This window comes from Myotis daubentonii, chromosome 1 (genome assembly GCF_963259705.1).
Source record: "Myotis daubentonii chromosome 1, mMyoDau2.1, whole genome shotgun sequence".
NCBI lineage: Eukaryota > Metazoa > Chordata > Mammalia > Chiroptera > Vespertilionidae > Myotis > Myotis daubentonii.
Genome location: NC_081840.1, coordinates 182,560,082 through 182,575,935, shown reverse-complemented (window position 1 = coordinate 182,575,935; position 15,854 = coordinate 182,560,082). Strand labels below are relative to the sequence as shown.

Sequence of the window (15,854 nt, the reverse complement as noted above, 5' to 3'; positions counted from 1 at the left end):
TTCTGCCTGTATCTCATTAAAAAGTTGGGTAAAGAAATGGGGGTGGAGATTTCATAGAAGGTCCATATGGAGTCCTACAGGCACAACCTATTTGGCTTACTTTCCAAAAAATTTAGGAAATGCCATGTTAGAAAAAATTACCCGGATTTCTCTGGCTTCTCAAGAAACGGGGACCTCCGGCCACAGTGGTCTTGCACTCATGTGGGGAAAAAGCTGCTCTGCACACATGCCCTACAAATGGGCAGATCTTTGTTCAAGGGACGGTGGGGGGGCCGGGGAACCCTCCGAACCAGTCCTAAATTTCCCGTTTCTGCAATGATCTGACCCAACCCTACTTTTCCAGAATGGCCGAAAGGACGGAACTAAGTGTGGACGGACGGACCCTGTGGCCCCAGCTCCGCCACAAGCCAGGGGGTGACCTCGGACGAGTCCGTGAAGCGCTCGTGGCCTGAGGAGGTCTGGCCTGTCAGGGTCCTAGTACCCGCTGGGAACCTCTCCCCGGCGGCTGCACAGCACCCTGAGATTTTGCAAGTTCCCCTAATTTATAAACCGCAAAGCGCTCCCAGCACGCGCGCCACTGCGGCTGCCGAAGCCGGTTCCCGGAATCCGCGCTGCTCTCGCCTCCCACGCGCAGGGTGGGCGAGCGGAGGACGCTTTTCGGGGGCGGTGGGGGTGGGTCTGGGAAGCTGGGTTGGAGGGTACCCAGTGGGGAGAAAGTTGCTGGCGGCATTTTTCAGCCTCCAGAGCGACCAACGCCTGGCGCGGAGGACGGACCCCCAGCGCGCGGATAGCGGTTCCCGGCCAGCTCCCGGCTCGCAGCCGGGGTTCCACGGGTCTGGCCAGCCCCCCCTCACCCCGCATAGGGACCCCAGACCCAGGACCCCGGGCCGCGCCCTCAACCACCTCCCCCGCCCCCTCCATGTGACAAGAGCCGACACCGTCACTTCCGGCGGCGCGGGCAACGCGCCTGCGCGAGGCGCCCGGCCTCCGAGAGCCGTTGGCAGCGGCGCCGCGCCGCCAACAGCCGCGAGTGGCGGGCGGCGTGAGTCCGGCCTGGGCAGTGGCGGCGGCGCGGGCTGCGGTCGGGGCCGAGAGCGTCCCGGGAGGTTGAGCCCACTCCCAGGAGGGGTGGCCGCCCCGCCCCTTCTCCGTTTCCCTCTCTCACGCTTTTCTCCCGGGATCGCGCTCCGGGAGCTCGGAGAGGCGGGGGCGCCCGGGGCAGTCGCCCCGGCTTCGGAGTCGCCCCCGCGCTCGGGCCCGCCCCCCAGCGCCCCGCCCCGCCCCGTCCCCGCCCACCCGCCGCCTCTGCGGGAGCCGGGCAGCTGCAGCCGAGCTGGGAGCGGGCGGTGGGCCGGGCAGTGCGCTCTGGCGCGCGGCATGTGAGGCTCGCGGGCCGCAGCGCGCACGGACGCTCGGGGGCCGCCGACCCCTCGCGGACGCCGGGAACTCGCCCTCGCGCGCGCCCCGCGCCCCGCAGCGCCGGCGGGACCATGAAGAAGTTCTCTCGAATGCCCAAGTCCGAGGGCGGCGGCGGCGGCGGAGCGGCGGCTGGCGGGGCCGGCGGGGCCGGGGCCGCCTCTGGCTCCGGTGGCTCGTCCGTGGGGGTCCGGGTGTTCGCCGTCGGCCGCTACCAGGTCACCCTGGAGGAGTCGCTAGCCGAAGGTACGGGGGGAGGCGCGGGCGGGCAGGTGAGGTCGGGCCGGGGTGTGGCGGGGGCTCCCCCGGTCCGCGCCCGCTGCTCCGGGCGCCCTCTCGGGTCGCTCCTCGTCCCTCCCCGCAGCTGCTGTCGGGCCGGCCGCGGGCTCTCCAAGAGGAACTCGGGATTTCGCCCTTCAGCCGGCTCTCCTGGCCGCTGGCAGCTCTGATGACAAGTTTAAGTCATTTTCAGCCCTTCTGGACGCGAGGAAATCAATAGAAAACGTCCGAGCGAGTGATGTGGGGGACGATTGGGCCAGTGACTCGGGTCAGAGCGGACAGGACTGAAGCTCCGCGCTGCCCGCTGTGGCTCCGGCGGGTGTCACGCGGTGGCCGCTTCAGCGGACTCTCCACCCGCGTCGCGGGGCGTGGGACCCTGCAGCCCCCGGTGTGCATCCTGGCTTTGCTCCTGCTCTGTCGTCAGTTGGGAAGAAAAAAAAATCACAATATATTCCTGTGTGTGCGCGCGTGTTACAGGTGATAATTCGTCCCAGATTCTGTTGGTAGGTGGCTTTGGGCTGAGCTGGTAAACCTGAAGTCTCTTTATCTTTGTGATGTGGAGCCTTTCCTATTCATTCCCTTTCAGAGGGTCCTTTAAAAGGTGGCATGAAAACAGTCGAATTTTCCCTTGCGAAGTTTTGTGCTCGGTCCTTCGTTATCTTTACCAGACTGTGTCTGCAGTTGCAGGTCTGCTGACAAAAAGCTTACACCATTTTAAAAAGAAAAGATTCCGCTCTTGAGTTGTGTATTGTTTAATTGGCTTGTAGAAAATACTTTCTCTTGTTTAGTACGTGCTTCATTGACCTTTGAGTTTTTAATTGCAAAATGATATTACAAAATAAATATTTTTAGAAGTTCATAAAGAAGTAATTGGTGGATAAACGGTCCTTTTAGGTTCCAAGGTTAAGAGAGAAGAAATTTGAAGATGATGTGGCTTGAAGACAGTAGGCTGAGATTACACTTTTTTTTTTTTTTGGAATATCATAAACAATAGCAAATTAGTGCAAGAGAAAAAATCTGAAGGTTTTTGTCTATAAAATATTCTAAAGGGAAAGAAATGTTGTATTATTTAGAGGTGGTTGTCATTGTTTTGCAAAACTTTGCCCCTATTAATGAGCCTCGCTGAACTTTGGTGAGGTGGAAGGAAGAATCCTTAGCTTCTCTAGAGAATGAATATATAGGGTGTCCCCCCAAAATGCAGTTACATGCTTTGATTAATTATAAAGACAGTGTTTATTAAAATACGTTTCATTTTCAAAGTAGAGTTATCAGCTGTTAAAGTATGTGTACGTTTTTGGGGGGACACCCTATGGTAATTGGTCATGATAGATTTACTATGCGTTAAAATTTCCTAGCCCTTTATTATATGTGAATTTCAATATAATAGGTTTAAATTGAGTTGTAGGTTTTGAGAAGATGGCTATTACCACACATGCTATACTTCTGTCTTTGAATTGTATTAACTAATTGAAGTGCAGCTTGAGTAGTAGTGCACTCACTTCATTTCACTAAATCGCAGATGGGTCTTTTATTTAGTAGAAAGAAAATGGACTTTAATCAAATTACACTTGTTTTGTACCTTCTATCACTGCTCTAAGCATATTTTCATTACCCTAGGCAAGTCATTTCTATTTACAATAGAAAAATAAGTAATTTTGGGAAATGAAATTAAAAATGAATTTCTAAAGGAGAGTGCTCAACCACTAAAAACCTTACAAAAAATTTGCCCTAGCTAGCCAGTTTGGCTCAGTGGATAGAGCGTCAGCCTGCGGACTGAAGGGTCCCGGGTTCGATTCTGGTCAAGGGCATGTACCTTGGTTGTGGGCACATCCCCAGTAGGGGGTGTGCAGGAGGCAGCTGATAGATGTTTCTCTCTCATCTATGTTTCTAGCTCTCTATCCCTTTCCCTTCCTCTCTGTAAAAAATCAATAAAATATATTTTTAAAAAAACTTAAAAAAATTTCAAGCACTAATGTTGTTCCACTGATTTGGTTTTTCTCTTGGAAGTAGTCTGTAATCAAGTGCTAGGAGGAAGCAAAGGTTGAAGAAACTCTTAGAAGATGGGACTTGGCCACCCAACACCCCAACCCTTGGGACTAGGCTTTAGCTTTCCCTGGAGGGAAGGTTGAGGCCTAGGCTTTCTTCCTGTGTGCATTTCTGTTCCCTTCAGAACATACACAACTAAAATTATTATTTGGTTTACTTTTTGATTTTGATAATTCATTCCTATTTCAGGTGCTTTAATATCCTCTCTTCTTTCCAAATAAGTAATACCACAATGTAGGCAAGATGTTTAAGCACAAGTCTGGTTCACATTCAAGAATGATCATTCAATAACTGACAGATACATTACTCTGATAATAAGATTAGGGCAAGTTCTTCTGAAAAGGCTAGAGTTTAAAGTACCTGAATTGAGGAGAGTTATACCACTAAGTGGCAAAAGTGGTAGAAGCAAAGACAGATCAGAAAACAAACTTGGTAGATTTTATATTTTTTCCTTAGGTCAGTATTGTTTAAACAGGGGCCAAGACCCTGTAGATTCTGTGCTCTGAGGTGTTTTGACTCTACTGCAAACATAGGCATATTGCTCAGAATGACCTCTGCAGTGCCTTTGAGAGGCTTCACAAACTCTGGTTCTCTCTTTGATATATATATGTGTGCATATATATGTACATATATGTATATATACACATATGTGCATGTATGTGTATATATATGTACATGTATGTATGTATGTATGTATGTATACTAGTGGCCGGGTGCACGAATTCATGCACATTGAAAGGCAATTAATTAGAAGAAATATTTTAATATCACTATTCGCCCTTTCTCTGTAATAGAAGTGTCAACTAAGTCACGATCGACAATGACAGGTCGAAACCCACATGTGCGATTAGCACCAGCCAGAGCTTTATATATGTAGATAAAGTTGCTTAATTAGACCTGCTTTCTGATTTAGCTAAACTTTTTCTAGTCCAGTGAAACACCCCAACTTCTCTTTCAGGTAATTGTCAGCAACACAGCAGTAAATATCAACATGAAGCAGATTATTATTGCAGATCACACAGGGAGAACAAAGGGTAAAATATTTAACTGCAGCAGTGTTTGACTATATTCTGTGCAGTGAGAAAACCTGAAGTCATTTTCAAGGTCCACCATTTGTTTCTTTCTTTTCAGTCAGGTCAAGTTTCTAAGCTTTCTAAATCTCCATTTTCCTGCTAATGAAAAGAAAATAGGATTCCACCGGGTCTCCTATCTACCTACTCCAGGACTTCTGTGAGGATCAAATGAGATGAAGCACGGGAAAACACTTCACAGACATTTGGTTAAAGTGTAATATGTTTCCACCTGGCTGTAAAGCAAGTCGTGTTCCTGGGCTGAAGGAACTCCAAGGATGCTAGTCGCTAGGGAGAGGAAGCTGGTTGTTGCTACGTGATGTCATTATCCAGTGCCCACAGCCACTGTTTCAGGGCTGGGCTGGGCTGTGGGCTGCATTTTGCGCCATGTGGTCTCTGGCAACATTGGCTGTGATTTGGTGGGGTGTCGCTCTGGGGCGGTGGCAGGGCTTGTGTCCCACTTGGGGGAAGCCAAATGTTGCTTTGTTGGCTCCAGGTCCAAGGTGCCGTTTATTGTTAAATGGCCTGTCGCTAGGGAGAGGAAGCCAGGCATTGCCACGTGATGTCATTACCCAGCACCCACAGCCACCTTTCAGGCTAGGCTGGACTGTGGGCCACATTTTGTGCCATGGGGTCTCGGCAATGTCAGCTGTGACTTGGTGGGCTGTTGCTCTAGGGTGGTGGCGGGGCCTGTGTCCCACTTGGGGGAAGCCAAGTGTTGCTTTGTCGGCACCAGGTCTGCGGTGCTGTTTCTCTGTAAATGGCCAGTGCTCGTCATGGCAGCTCCTGCGTTGAGCGTCTGCCCCCTGGTGGTCAGTGCACGTCATAGTGACTGGTCGGATGGTCGGACACTTAGCATATTAGCCTTTTATATATGTATGTATGTATATATACACATACACACACACACACACACACATATACATGCATATATGCATATATGTGTATATATACATGTATATGTAAAATCCTCATTACTTGCCATAGTTATGTTCTGTAAAGTGAACATAAGCATGAACCATTGCTCCTAGGGGAAATATAGTGTTAGAGTACTGCAAGCTTCTGTTCACACCATTTTTGTCAGCCAGTTAGTACAGAAGCTTGCTTTGTGTGTGTTTCTGTTTAAATACACCATATTTAATATAAATTGTTGGCTGATTAACATTGAACTCATGGCCAACAGCACTGCAGTTCATGCCAAAATGAAGTTTAGCTAATACACATATGTTCTCAGTGAGGGGCATCACAGCCTTCTTGGGCTTAGTAACACCAGACAACACTTTAGCACTGTACTTGGGAGACATTTAAAAAATAAAACCACTAATAAAAAGCACAAAAATGAGAAAAACATGACACTAAATAGATGTTGAAAAGGGCACTTGTTTATAACATGAGAGCTGAGATCAGAAGGCACAGCATCACTTTTTTTACTCCAGCTGGTCCATTCAAAATTTTCACCACTATGTGCGTGTGTGCATGTAACTGTGAAAGTGTCATTGTATGGATATGGGAATATTGTGTTGATTTTGGGATACAAATAAATTTTAGCAAGTGGGTGACTTTTCAAATATGGAACTCTCAAATAATGAGGATAAACTATGTATGTGCATTTATGTGTATACTATATACATGCACATACATGCATGTTTATACATTATACACATTTAATTTTTAAAAATATAAATAGTTCTCAGGGGTACATATACTTATGTTGTATGTTATACCTAAACCGTTGGACTAGTTTCCTCTCTGAAATATATGCTTTGTATAATAAAGTCTTTCTGGTTAAGTACACATGTTTGAAATGCTGACAACTTGTATCTTTTTAGTTCCTGCTCAAAGTTTTGAGGACTGATATTTTATAATTGGACATTTCATGTTTCTTCTCAAAGTAGTTTAGTTTCAGTTGTGCATGCTGACCAAATTCAACTTTGAATTGTAGAAATGAGATAGAGACATATGTAAATTTTAGTTCGAAACAGTATCAAATTGTCAAGCACATATAATTTAATGTAATCTTGCAAGTTCCTATTACTGGCTTTTTGATCACATGCCTCCATAGGCCTTCAGTTGCTAGTTAGAGGAATTTAATATTGGTTCGTAATGGGAAGCAGTTGGTTCTGGAGTAGGGGGATATATTTTTTTAAATGTTTTTGGTACAAAGTGGACTTAACTGGTTAGTGTAGAGTCTGGAATAACATCCATAATTTGTTGAAATGGTTCTAATCATGAAGTTATGGGAGCTGGACAAGGAATGGTTTCTTGAATATGATTGTGGGGGTAAGACTTTCTGCCCTGGGCATGGGGGTTGGTGCTGTCAGTAATTAGCCGCCAGGAATTTACAGTGTCTGTGTAAACATAGCACTCTCAGAGTTAACGACTAAGATTAGGGTGAGTGAATTTAGGTTTAAGCGTTAATCCGTTCTTCTTATTAATTTTACAGGAAGGCAGTAAAGGACATTTGATTTTGCTATATAAATCAGTAGGAAAATGATGTATTTAAATGTATCTCATTTGCAGAAATCATCTCTGGCTTTCCAGTAACTTGTAAGTTAAAGTTCTGGAGAGAGGACAGAGAGAACAGAAGGAAGGACTTAACAAAAATAACAATAACTGTTGCTATTCCACAGTTTATTTAAATGCCCTTGTGTGCCATGCTCTGTACCACATGTTATTTTAGTTATACAGTGGGGAACAAAATAGATATTTCTCTGGCCTTGAGAAACTAGTGTGGAAGATAATGTTAAACAGAAATCATCAAGTTATTAATGTACTTAATTTTGATAATTACATGAGAAGAAAGCACAGGGTTTTATGAGATAAAAGCTGATTCAATTTATAGTAGAGGATAATGGAAGTCTTTATACAAATGTTTTTGCAGAAATCTGAACCATAAGAAAAGTTAGGTAAAGGCAAAATATTAAAATAATGTATGACTACCTAACAATGTATGCCAAATCTCTCAATAAATATGGGTCATTTTTAGGTTCATATTTGGTTGTGAGCTTTTAGAAGAAATCTGATTCTGGAGTTTAATAAGTTGCTTTTAGATTAGGTATTACATTTATCTTGTATTAAGTATCACATTTATATTTGTAAGCAGTTGGAATCATTTTAATTAGATAATTGCTATATAGCATTCAGCCATACATAATTTTTTAAAAAATATATTTTATTGGTTTTTTACAGAGAGGAAGGAAGAGGGATAGAGAGTTAGAAACATTGATGAGAGAGAAACATCGATCAGCTGCCTCCTGCACACCCCCTTCTGGGGATGTGCCCGCAACCAAGGTACATGCCCTTGACTGGAATCGAACCTGGGACCCTTGAGTCTGCAGGCCAATGCTCTATCCACTGAGCCAAACCGGTTAGGGCGCCATATATAATTTTTAAGTTTCAATCAACTATATAGAGTTTTGACATTGAAAGCAGCATATGCTTTCATAATAAATGAAAGGTAATTTGCAGCAAAGGACATTAATCTACATACTTTTCTTTTGGGTCATTTATGTTATCATTGTAGGTATAGCACCTAGGTTGTAATTTTGGTTGTTCACTGATATCTTTCCTCTAGAAGTGGCAGTTTTACTCAAGGACAAGATTGTAATACTAAAACAATTCTCATTTTTTACTCAATTTAAAACAATTCTCTACATTTCAGAAAAATGTAGTGGAAATTACACATTTATCTTCAATAAAAGTGCTCAATTTCACTAACGTCAAATTTCTTTGCTTTTGGCTAAGTCATCTTTGTATGATTCATACTGATGTTCTCATGCTGACCAGAATGGAAAGGTTGTCTGACAATATTTAAAATTATGGAAATAAATTAATATTGTTAGTATCTTTCCATCACGGGTTCTGCAGAAGGGAAAACTTGAAATGGTCTTTGATTGTTCTTAGTATTAAGAAACACACGAGAAGGTAGAATTGATGTCTGTCCTTACATTGAGTGCAGTTTTCTTTAATGTTATTTTTAAAAAAAATTTTTTTTATTGATTTCAGAGAGGAAGGGAGATATAGAAACATCAATGATCAGAATCTTTGATCAGTTGCCTCCTACACGCCCCTTACTGGGGATTGAGCTTGCAACCTGGGCATGTGCCAGGACCTGGAATCGAGCCATAATCTCCTGGTTCATAGGTCGACGCTCAACTACTGAGCCAATCTGGCTGGGCTTCTTTAATGTTTTTTTTTTAAAATTAATCTTGTATATTATCTTGGTTCTCTTTCACTCCTTCTCTTCCATTTTTTGGTGAGAACTTATACTTATTAGAACACATTTGGTAGCTATCAAAATGATTAAAGCCTTGACTTGGAATTCTGAAATTAAAAGTCCAGAAGGGCAGTTTCAAAGCTGCATAAGGTTTCATTTGCAAGGTGTTGAGACTGCTTATTCTTTAGTTTTCTACTGCATCAGTCTGGTGAACCATTCATCAGCCCACAAGCCTACTGCTATTTTTAGGGAACTGAGTTTTGGGGACTTCAGTGGTTAATGACTGAGCTGTCTTAAATAGTTGGCACTTAGTTAATTTGGAGATTCGCTGTGTGTATCGTCTTTACAAATGAGATTAGTCAGCATATTTCTGCTAACACTTTCATGTCTCTCTGCAGGAAAGTGGTTGTCCGGCCTTTCTACAGAGATACTTTGTTTTTTGGAATTTTTGGTTTGTCCTGGCCTCATAGAGAATTTCTGTAACACCAAGGGCATAGTTTGGGATGTAGCCTTTGGGTAGGTGTTTTGCAAGAGATACTATTTTAAAATAGGAAAACAATTGTCACTACTAGTTTGTCTATTTTAACATTTTATTAAATCTTTTAAATGGTGCCTTGGAGTTAACTTTTAAAAGAAAAGGCAAAACTTGGAGTTGGGCCAGCTGCTGATCCTAGTCCTGCCACTAACTCTTCTTATGACATTTTGACCCCAGTTTCCTCAATAAAAAATGAGGATAAAAATGAATCTGTAGCATCTTTTTCCATTTTAGCATTCTCTGATTCTGTCTGTAAAACTGATTTTCATGCTCTTTCTGATGAGAGAAAAAGAGGATGGGAAGTAGGAGGGATGAAGATGAAAAGTTTTAGGACTGAGACCATAATGGAAAGATTTTGTTTGATTATTATGCATTCGAGTTCTTTGGCAAGCTTCACTATGGATTAGCAATTTATTTTTTATCCAACAGTATAAAATTATTTCTTAATCATTGGGAATACATCTTTTTCTAAGAAATTGCCTTGTGTGGTACCCCTTGAGATAAGGGGATAGGAGCTCAAAATTGTGTGGCATTTCAGAGTATTATTTAGTTTCAAAGGATATGCCACTTTTAATACATCTTTTGTCAATTTGTGTTCTCCAAGTGACTCATTTGTAATATATATAATTTGGAGGGTACCTGGAAGTAAGATACTTTCTTATTTTTCAAATTTTTATTTGGAAAGGATATATGAGGAACAGTTATGGCAATATTTTCTCTGAGTGAGTTTGTGGGTAGAGTGCTTACCCATGATGATATATGTGAAGAATTAGTTACTTTTGTTTCTAGTGCTGTCGGTTCTAGTTTGGGTTTTTAACACTTATCAGAGAACTAGAGGCCAGGTGCACGAAATTCGTGCATTCGAGGGGGGCGTCCCCTCAGCCCAGCCTGCGCCCTATTGCAGTCCGGGAGCCTTCAGGGGATTGGGAGTGGGCCTAAGTGGCAGTCAGACATCCTTAGCGCTGCTGCGGAGGCGGGAGAGGCTCTTACCACTGCCACTGTGCTCACCAGCCATAAGCCTGGCTTCTGGGGGAGCGCACTGACCACCAGGGGGCAGCTCTTGCGTTGAGCGTCTTCCCCCTGATGGTCAGTGCGTGTCATAACGACCTGTCATTCTGCCGTTTGGTTGATTTGCATATTAGCCTTTTCTTATATAGGATTATGTTCTCAGGTAGACTCTTCTATTAGGCTCTTTACTCACCAAATCAGCTCTTGTATTCCTTCTAGCTTATTTTTCCAGAAATGGACCTCTGCCTTGTCACCCTGTTAGTTGCCTATCCAAGTGAAATGCAAACTCATTATTTGGGATTCAAGGCTCTCTGCAGTGTGATTCTGCCCACCTCTCCAACCTTAATCTCTCCAATCCTTTATGTATATTGATATATATGTACAGTGGGGCCTTGACTTATGAGTTTAATTCGTTCCGAGACCAAGCTCCTTAAGGAGCTTGTTAACTCAAATTACTCTATCAACTCAATGCAAAAATTCGCCGAGAGACAGCTGAGCTGGTATCTCAAAAAACTCGTTAGTCGGGACACTCGTAAGTCAAGGCCCCACTGTACTTGGTATTTTCTGCAGTTCTCTCATGCTTTCTCATTCCCATTTTTCAGCTTATATTGTCACATTTGCCTAAAGTGCAGAAACCTGCCCTACTATGTTGAAATTGGATCTTGCAGGATGCACTTAAAATACAGTTACTTTCTTGCAATCTCTATTTTTTTCCGTGAAACCCTGTTAGGAACCAAATGAGTATACTTCTGCCGTCCTTTGAAATCTGATGTAGCAACTGTTACTCATATTGCACTTCTTTTACACAGCTTTGTTCTATTCCAATAAAATGGCCAATAAAAAGTTTCCTCTACTGCAAGATTAAAAGCTTCTTTAAGGTTTGCCTTATACTCATCTTTTATCTCTTGCAGTGCTGCACTCTATAGGTATTCAGTACATTTGTAAGAGATTGAAGATGAGTTGAAAAGCAATCACAGGTCTGCTTTTACTATGAAACAACTGTATAGCAAGTATTTTTGACATATCCAACTGTTCAGTCAATATTTAGGAGCAGTGTGACCATTTTTCAAGTTTTATTTAGTTTATAAAAATTAAATTAGCAATAGTGATATTTAATGAAAATGTAGGTGTGTAGTATTTTGGATGAAAAAAAAATACTGCCAGAATTATTTTTTGATTCCTAGTCTGTTTTATTTTTGTTATGATTACATAGATAGTACATCTTTGTTTTGTGGGCACTGCATTGCTCTATTTATTAGATATGCCTCTCAAAAATGTTCAAGAAAAGTTCCCTTGATTTATATAATCTTTAAAGAAAGCTGTGGGATAGAGAGAGAACAGGCTGAACAAGTCTAAAGTATGTGCTCTGAGTACCTAATCTTAAGAAAGTAACAATATTGGAAATGGTCAGCTTACCATGGGTTTCTTGTGAGTGGTTGACAGTACCAAGGCTTAATGAGACAACTGGTATCTAAGAGAATGAGATTAGGAAGAGGGGGCCTCATCTCCTTGATGTCTGGAGGGAGGAAACATGTGACTATTACTTTGTGAGACCCCTCTAACTAGTCTGTATTATATTGGAGGTGCTCATTTTCTAGGTAGCAAGACACTGAATTTTCTTTGAGATAAGGAAATCTCTAAGCCTGGCATAACAGATCAAGGGTAGCAAATTAAGTCAGTGTAGTTTTGTTAATAAATAATTATTACCACCCTCAACATTTTTCTATTCCTTTTTTGTTTTTTTGGAAGAGGTTTCTAGCACACCACTTTCCCTGCCCAAATACTGTGTTTACTATTTTGCTTAATTTTTGTAGTTGGATCATTGTTAGGGCTGATTAGACCTTTTTACATACTTAAGTAGTTTCCTTTGAATGAGATTGTCAGTAGTTAGTTTAGGTTTTACTAATCATTCTGAAATCATTAAGATATTAGTACTAAAATGATGTACACATAGTGCAGTGAAATATTTTACTTAGTGAATGTTGTCAGGACTGTTTTTCTAGGGAGTGGGATTATGCATCACAAGCCATGACCCACTTTTTCATTTTCTGGCCTGCATAACAGAATCTCTCCTACTGAATGTTAATGGTCTATTCTTTGTATACAAAAAAAAAAAAAAAAAAAAAGATGCTGCTCAGTTGAACATAGATTTTGAATTATTTTTCCAGAAGTAGGATTTTGAACATGCCTAGCTAGCTGTGCATAGGCTTTTAATGAGTGATCAATAACTGAAGTTGGTAAGATAATTAACTGGTAGTGTATACAGAATAATGTACATATAAAGAAGTATTCTTGTTTATAACTGGCCCAGTTTGAATCCTAGTGAATAGTTAACTGGATTGTTAAAAGTTTAATTTTTTATCTTTCAGCAAAATATTATTTATACAATCCAAAGGAAAAATTCTAAGAATCTCAGTCCAAATTGATAGTTTTTGTATGGATTTTATGTTTTTCAACTCACTGAAGTAGGAGTTTAAGAAATGTTGCAAATCCATGATTTAAAAAAATGCGTTTGTATATGGCACTTTGCTGATAGTACCCTGTCCATAGGAATATTGGAAATGAGTTTGCAGGGTGCTATAATGAAAGTTGCATGTAACTAATTTAATGTCCCATACATTTCTAGCATGAGAATTAGCTCCTCTTTACAGATTTAAGGTTCAAATATGTTCTCATCTTGGAGAAGTGCCTGTCATGCTAATAAAGACTATATGCATTTAAAAAAAGTTATGGTGGGCCATTATAGGTATTGTGAAGTCAATCCTACTGATACTTGCTTTTTAGAAGAAAAAATATAGGGATGGGGGGTAGTGGGTGGCATACAAGAATCTGAATTAAGGGTAAAACCTATTCAGCCTCTTTCAGAAAATGTCCTAAATATTAATTGGAGTTGGTATTATTGGAATAACAGTCTTTATTTATTTTATTTTTTTATTTTTGTTAATCCTCAATCAAGGATATTTTTTTCCATTGAGAGAGTGAAAGAGAAAGAAGGAGGGGGAGAGAGTGGAAAGGATGGAGGGAGGGAGAGGGAGATAGGGAGAAAGAGAAAGACATTGATGTGAGAGAGACAGATCGATTGGTTGCCTCCTGCACATGCCCCGACTGGGCCAGGGATCCAACCTGCAACCCAGGTATGTACCCTTGATTGGGAATCAAATTGATGTGTGGGCTGGCACTCTAACCACTGAACAACACTGGGCAAGTTTTTATTTTAAAATTCTAGTGTGTCTTTAAATCTCCTATAGTTGTAGAAATTATCCAATTTAATTCATTTAACTATGAGAAAGGAGAGTAAGGGATGAACCTAGAGCAGTGATGGCGAACCTATGACACGCGTGTCAGAGGTGACAGGCGAACTCATTTTTTTGGTTGATTTTTCTTTGTTAAATGGCATTTAAATATATAAAATAAATATCAAAAATATAAGTCTTTGTTTTACTATGGTTGCAGATATCAAAAAATTTCTATATGTGACATAGCCCCAGAGTTAAGTTAGGGTTTTTCAAAATGCTGACACGCCGAGCTTAAAAGGTTCGCCATCACTGACCTAGAGTAACACTATAGTGTTGGTTGTGGAGGGCAGAATTTTGATCGAATGAACTTAATCAAACACTTTTCTCACTTAATTGGATCCTGTGCCCATACATGCATTGGCTCTTGATTGAAACAGGCTTAAAGGACAAGGGGACTTTTAATATTCTGGAGTTAGCTGGAGTGTCTTTGGGTGCCTCAGGAGTCTGGGTGGAAAGGGCATGTTCCCAAACATTTCTGAGTTAAAGCTTTCTTTGCTATTTTCTAAGGCCATCCAGTTATTGCTACAGTGGTTTAAGATGTCAGGATTAATATTAAAAATTTTAAATTTAAGCTTCCCCCAAATTAATCTGTTGTCTCAGTCTAGAAAGGTCCATTTCTAAGTGAAATAATTCATTTGTGAACTGTAAAGTAACTAACATATAATCACAGTACTTTAGGTTCTTCAACCTAAAGTATAGCATAGTATATCTAGGACTTCTATAGGGTAGAAGCAGTGGTTCTCAACCTTCCTAATGCCGCGACCCTTTAATACAGTTCCTCATGTTGTGGTGACCCCCAACCATACAATTATTTTCGTTGCTACTTCAGAACTAATTTTGCTACTGTTAGGAATCGTAATGTAAATATCTGATATGCACGATGTATTTCATTGTTCACGACCCACAGGTTGAGAACCACTGGTAGAAGGAAAGTGAAAAGAGGAAGAGAAGTAGCTGAGTTATTATTCTCCACTTTTTCCTGTTCCTAGTTCAAGGTTATGAAAACATTAAAGCTTGGAGTCAGAGGAGCTATAATATCAAATCCCTTTAGCATTTTATTTAACAAATATGTGCTACATTTATTAAAAATAAAATAAACCAGGTTTTTTCAACTTTTCATTTTATTAGTCCATGGCACAAATGCATTTGATTTAAAGCTGGAATACTAAACTTTGAGTCTTTGTAGTGAAATAAATTCCAATGATCCCTTAAAACAATTTTCTTAAAAATGACCCGACATTGCTTCTATGATATATGTTGCATATTTTTGTACACATGCAAGTAAAAAGTTAAAATGGAATGGTGCTTGATTTATGATTTTACAGTATTAGAAGAAAAAAATTTTAATGTCATTTAATTGTGGAATTATCACCGTCATTATCAAGAAGCATTTTATCTAGTATCTGTATTTTTCTAAATAGACAGATTTTTAAAAAATTGAGATCTAATTGACATATTAGTTTCTGGTGTACAAGATAATGATTTGATGTTTGTTTATATTATGAAATGATCACCACAATAAGTCTTGTTAACATTAATCACCACATACAGTTACAGATTTTTATTTGTGATGAAGACTTTTAAGATTTACTCTCTCAAAAAGGGCTTCTGCTGTGAGTGGCACATGTAGAGCAGCTTGATTGCTCTATGTGCGGAATTGACATCAAGAGATTTCGCAGCATAATATTTTGGTACTTGGGCAGCTGGTGATCGTTGTTCCTGGCTCCCGCAAAAAATAAATAATAAATAAAAATAAAAATTACTCGTTCAGAAACTTTCAAATATATAATACAGTATTATTAACTATAGTCCCCATGCTGTAAATTACATCCCCAGGACTTAGAGTGTAACCTCTCACCCCAATCAACCTGTAATGTCTTTCCCTCTTTTACATCCAGCCTGAGAGGCTGTACCCCTCATTACCTCTCGCTCTTGTTCCTTTCTCCATCAATTTATCTGCTTTTCTTCTATTTTCTACTTGTTTCTTA

General features: G+C 41.1%; 1 protein-coding gene and 1 non-coding gene across 7 annotated transcripts in view; both read left to right on the top strand.

Moving 5' to 3' along the window:
- Window positions 1-1,326: 1,326 nt before the first annotated feature.
- The window catches only part of BMP2K (BMP2 inducible kinase), a 139,058-nt gene continuing 124,530 nt past the window's right edge, over window positions 1,327-15,854 (top strand). For 2 of the 6 annotated variants that reach the window (XM_059667542.1, XM_059667551.1), the window contains exon 1: window positions 1,331-1,662. In XM_059667542.1, coding sequence (XP_059523525.1) covers window positions 1,491-1,662 — 172 coding nt within the window. In that variant the 5' untranslated portion in view covers window positions 1,331-1,490. Of the gene's footprint in view, window positions 1,663-4,717; window positions 4,776-15,854 lie in introns of those variants that run through there. The other 4 variants (XM_059667559.1, XM_059667531.1, XM_059667579.1 and 1 more) reach the window with 3 other exon arrangements.
- LOC132224994 (U11 spliceosomal RNA) lies at window positions 15,464-15,596 on the top strand. The gene has a single exon (XR_009450782.1). It is a non-coding gene; the product is annotated as a U11 spliceosomal RNA (small nuclear RNA).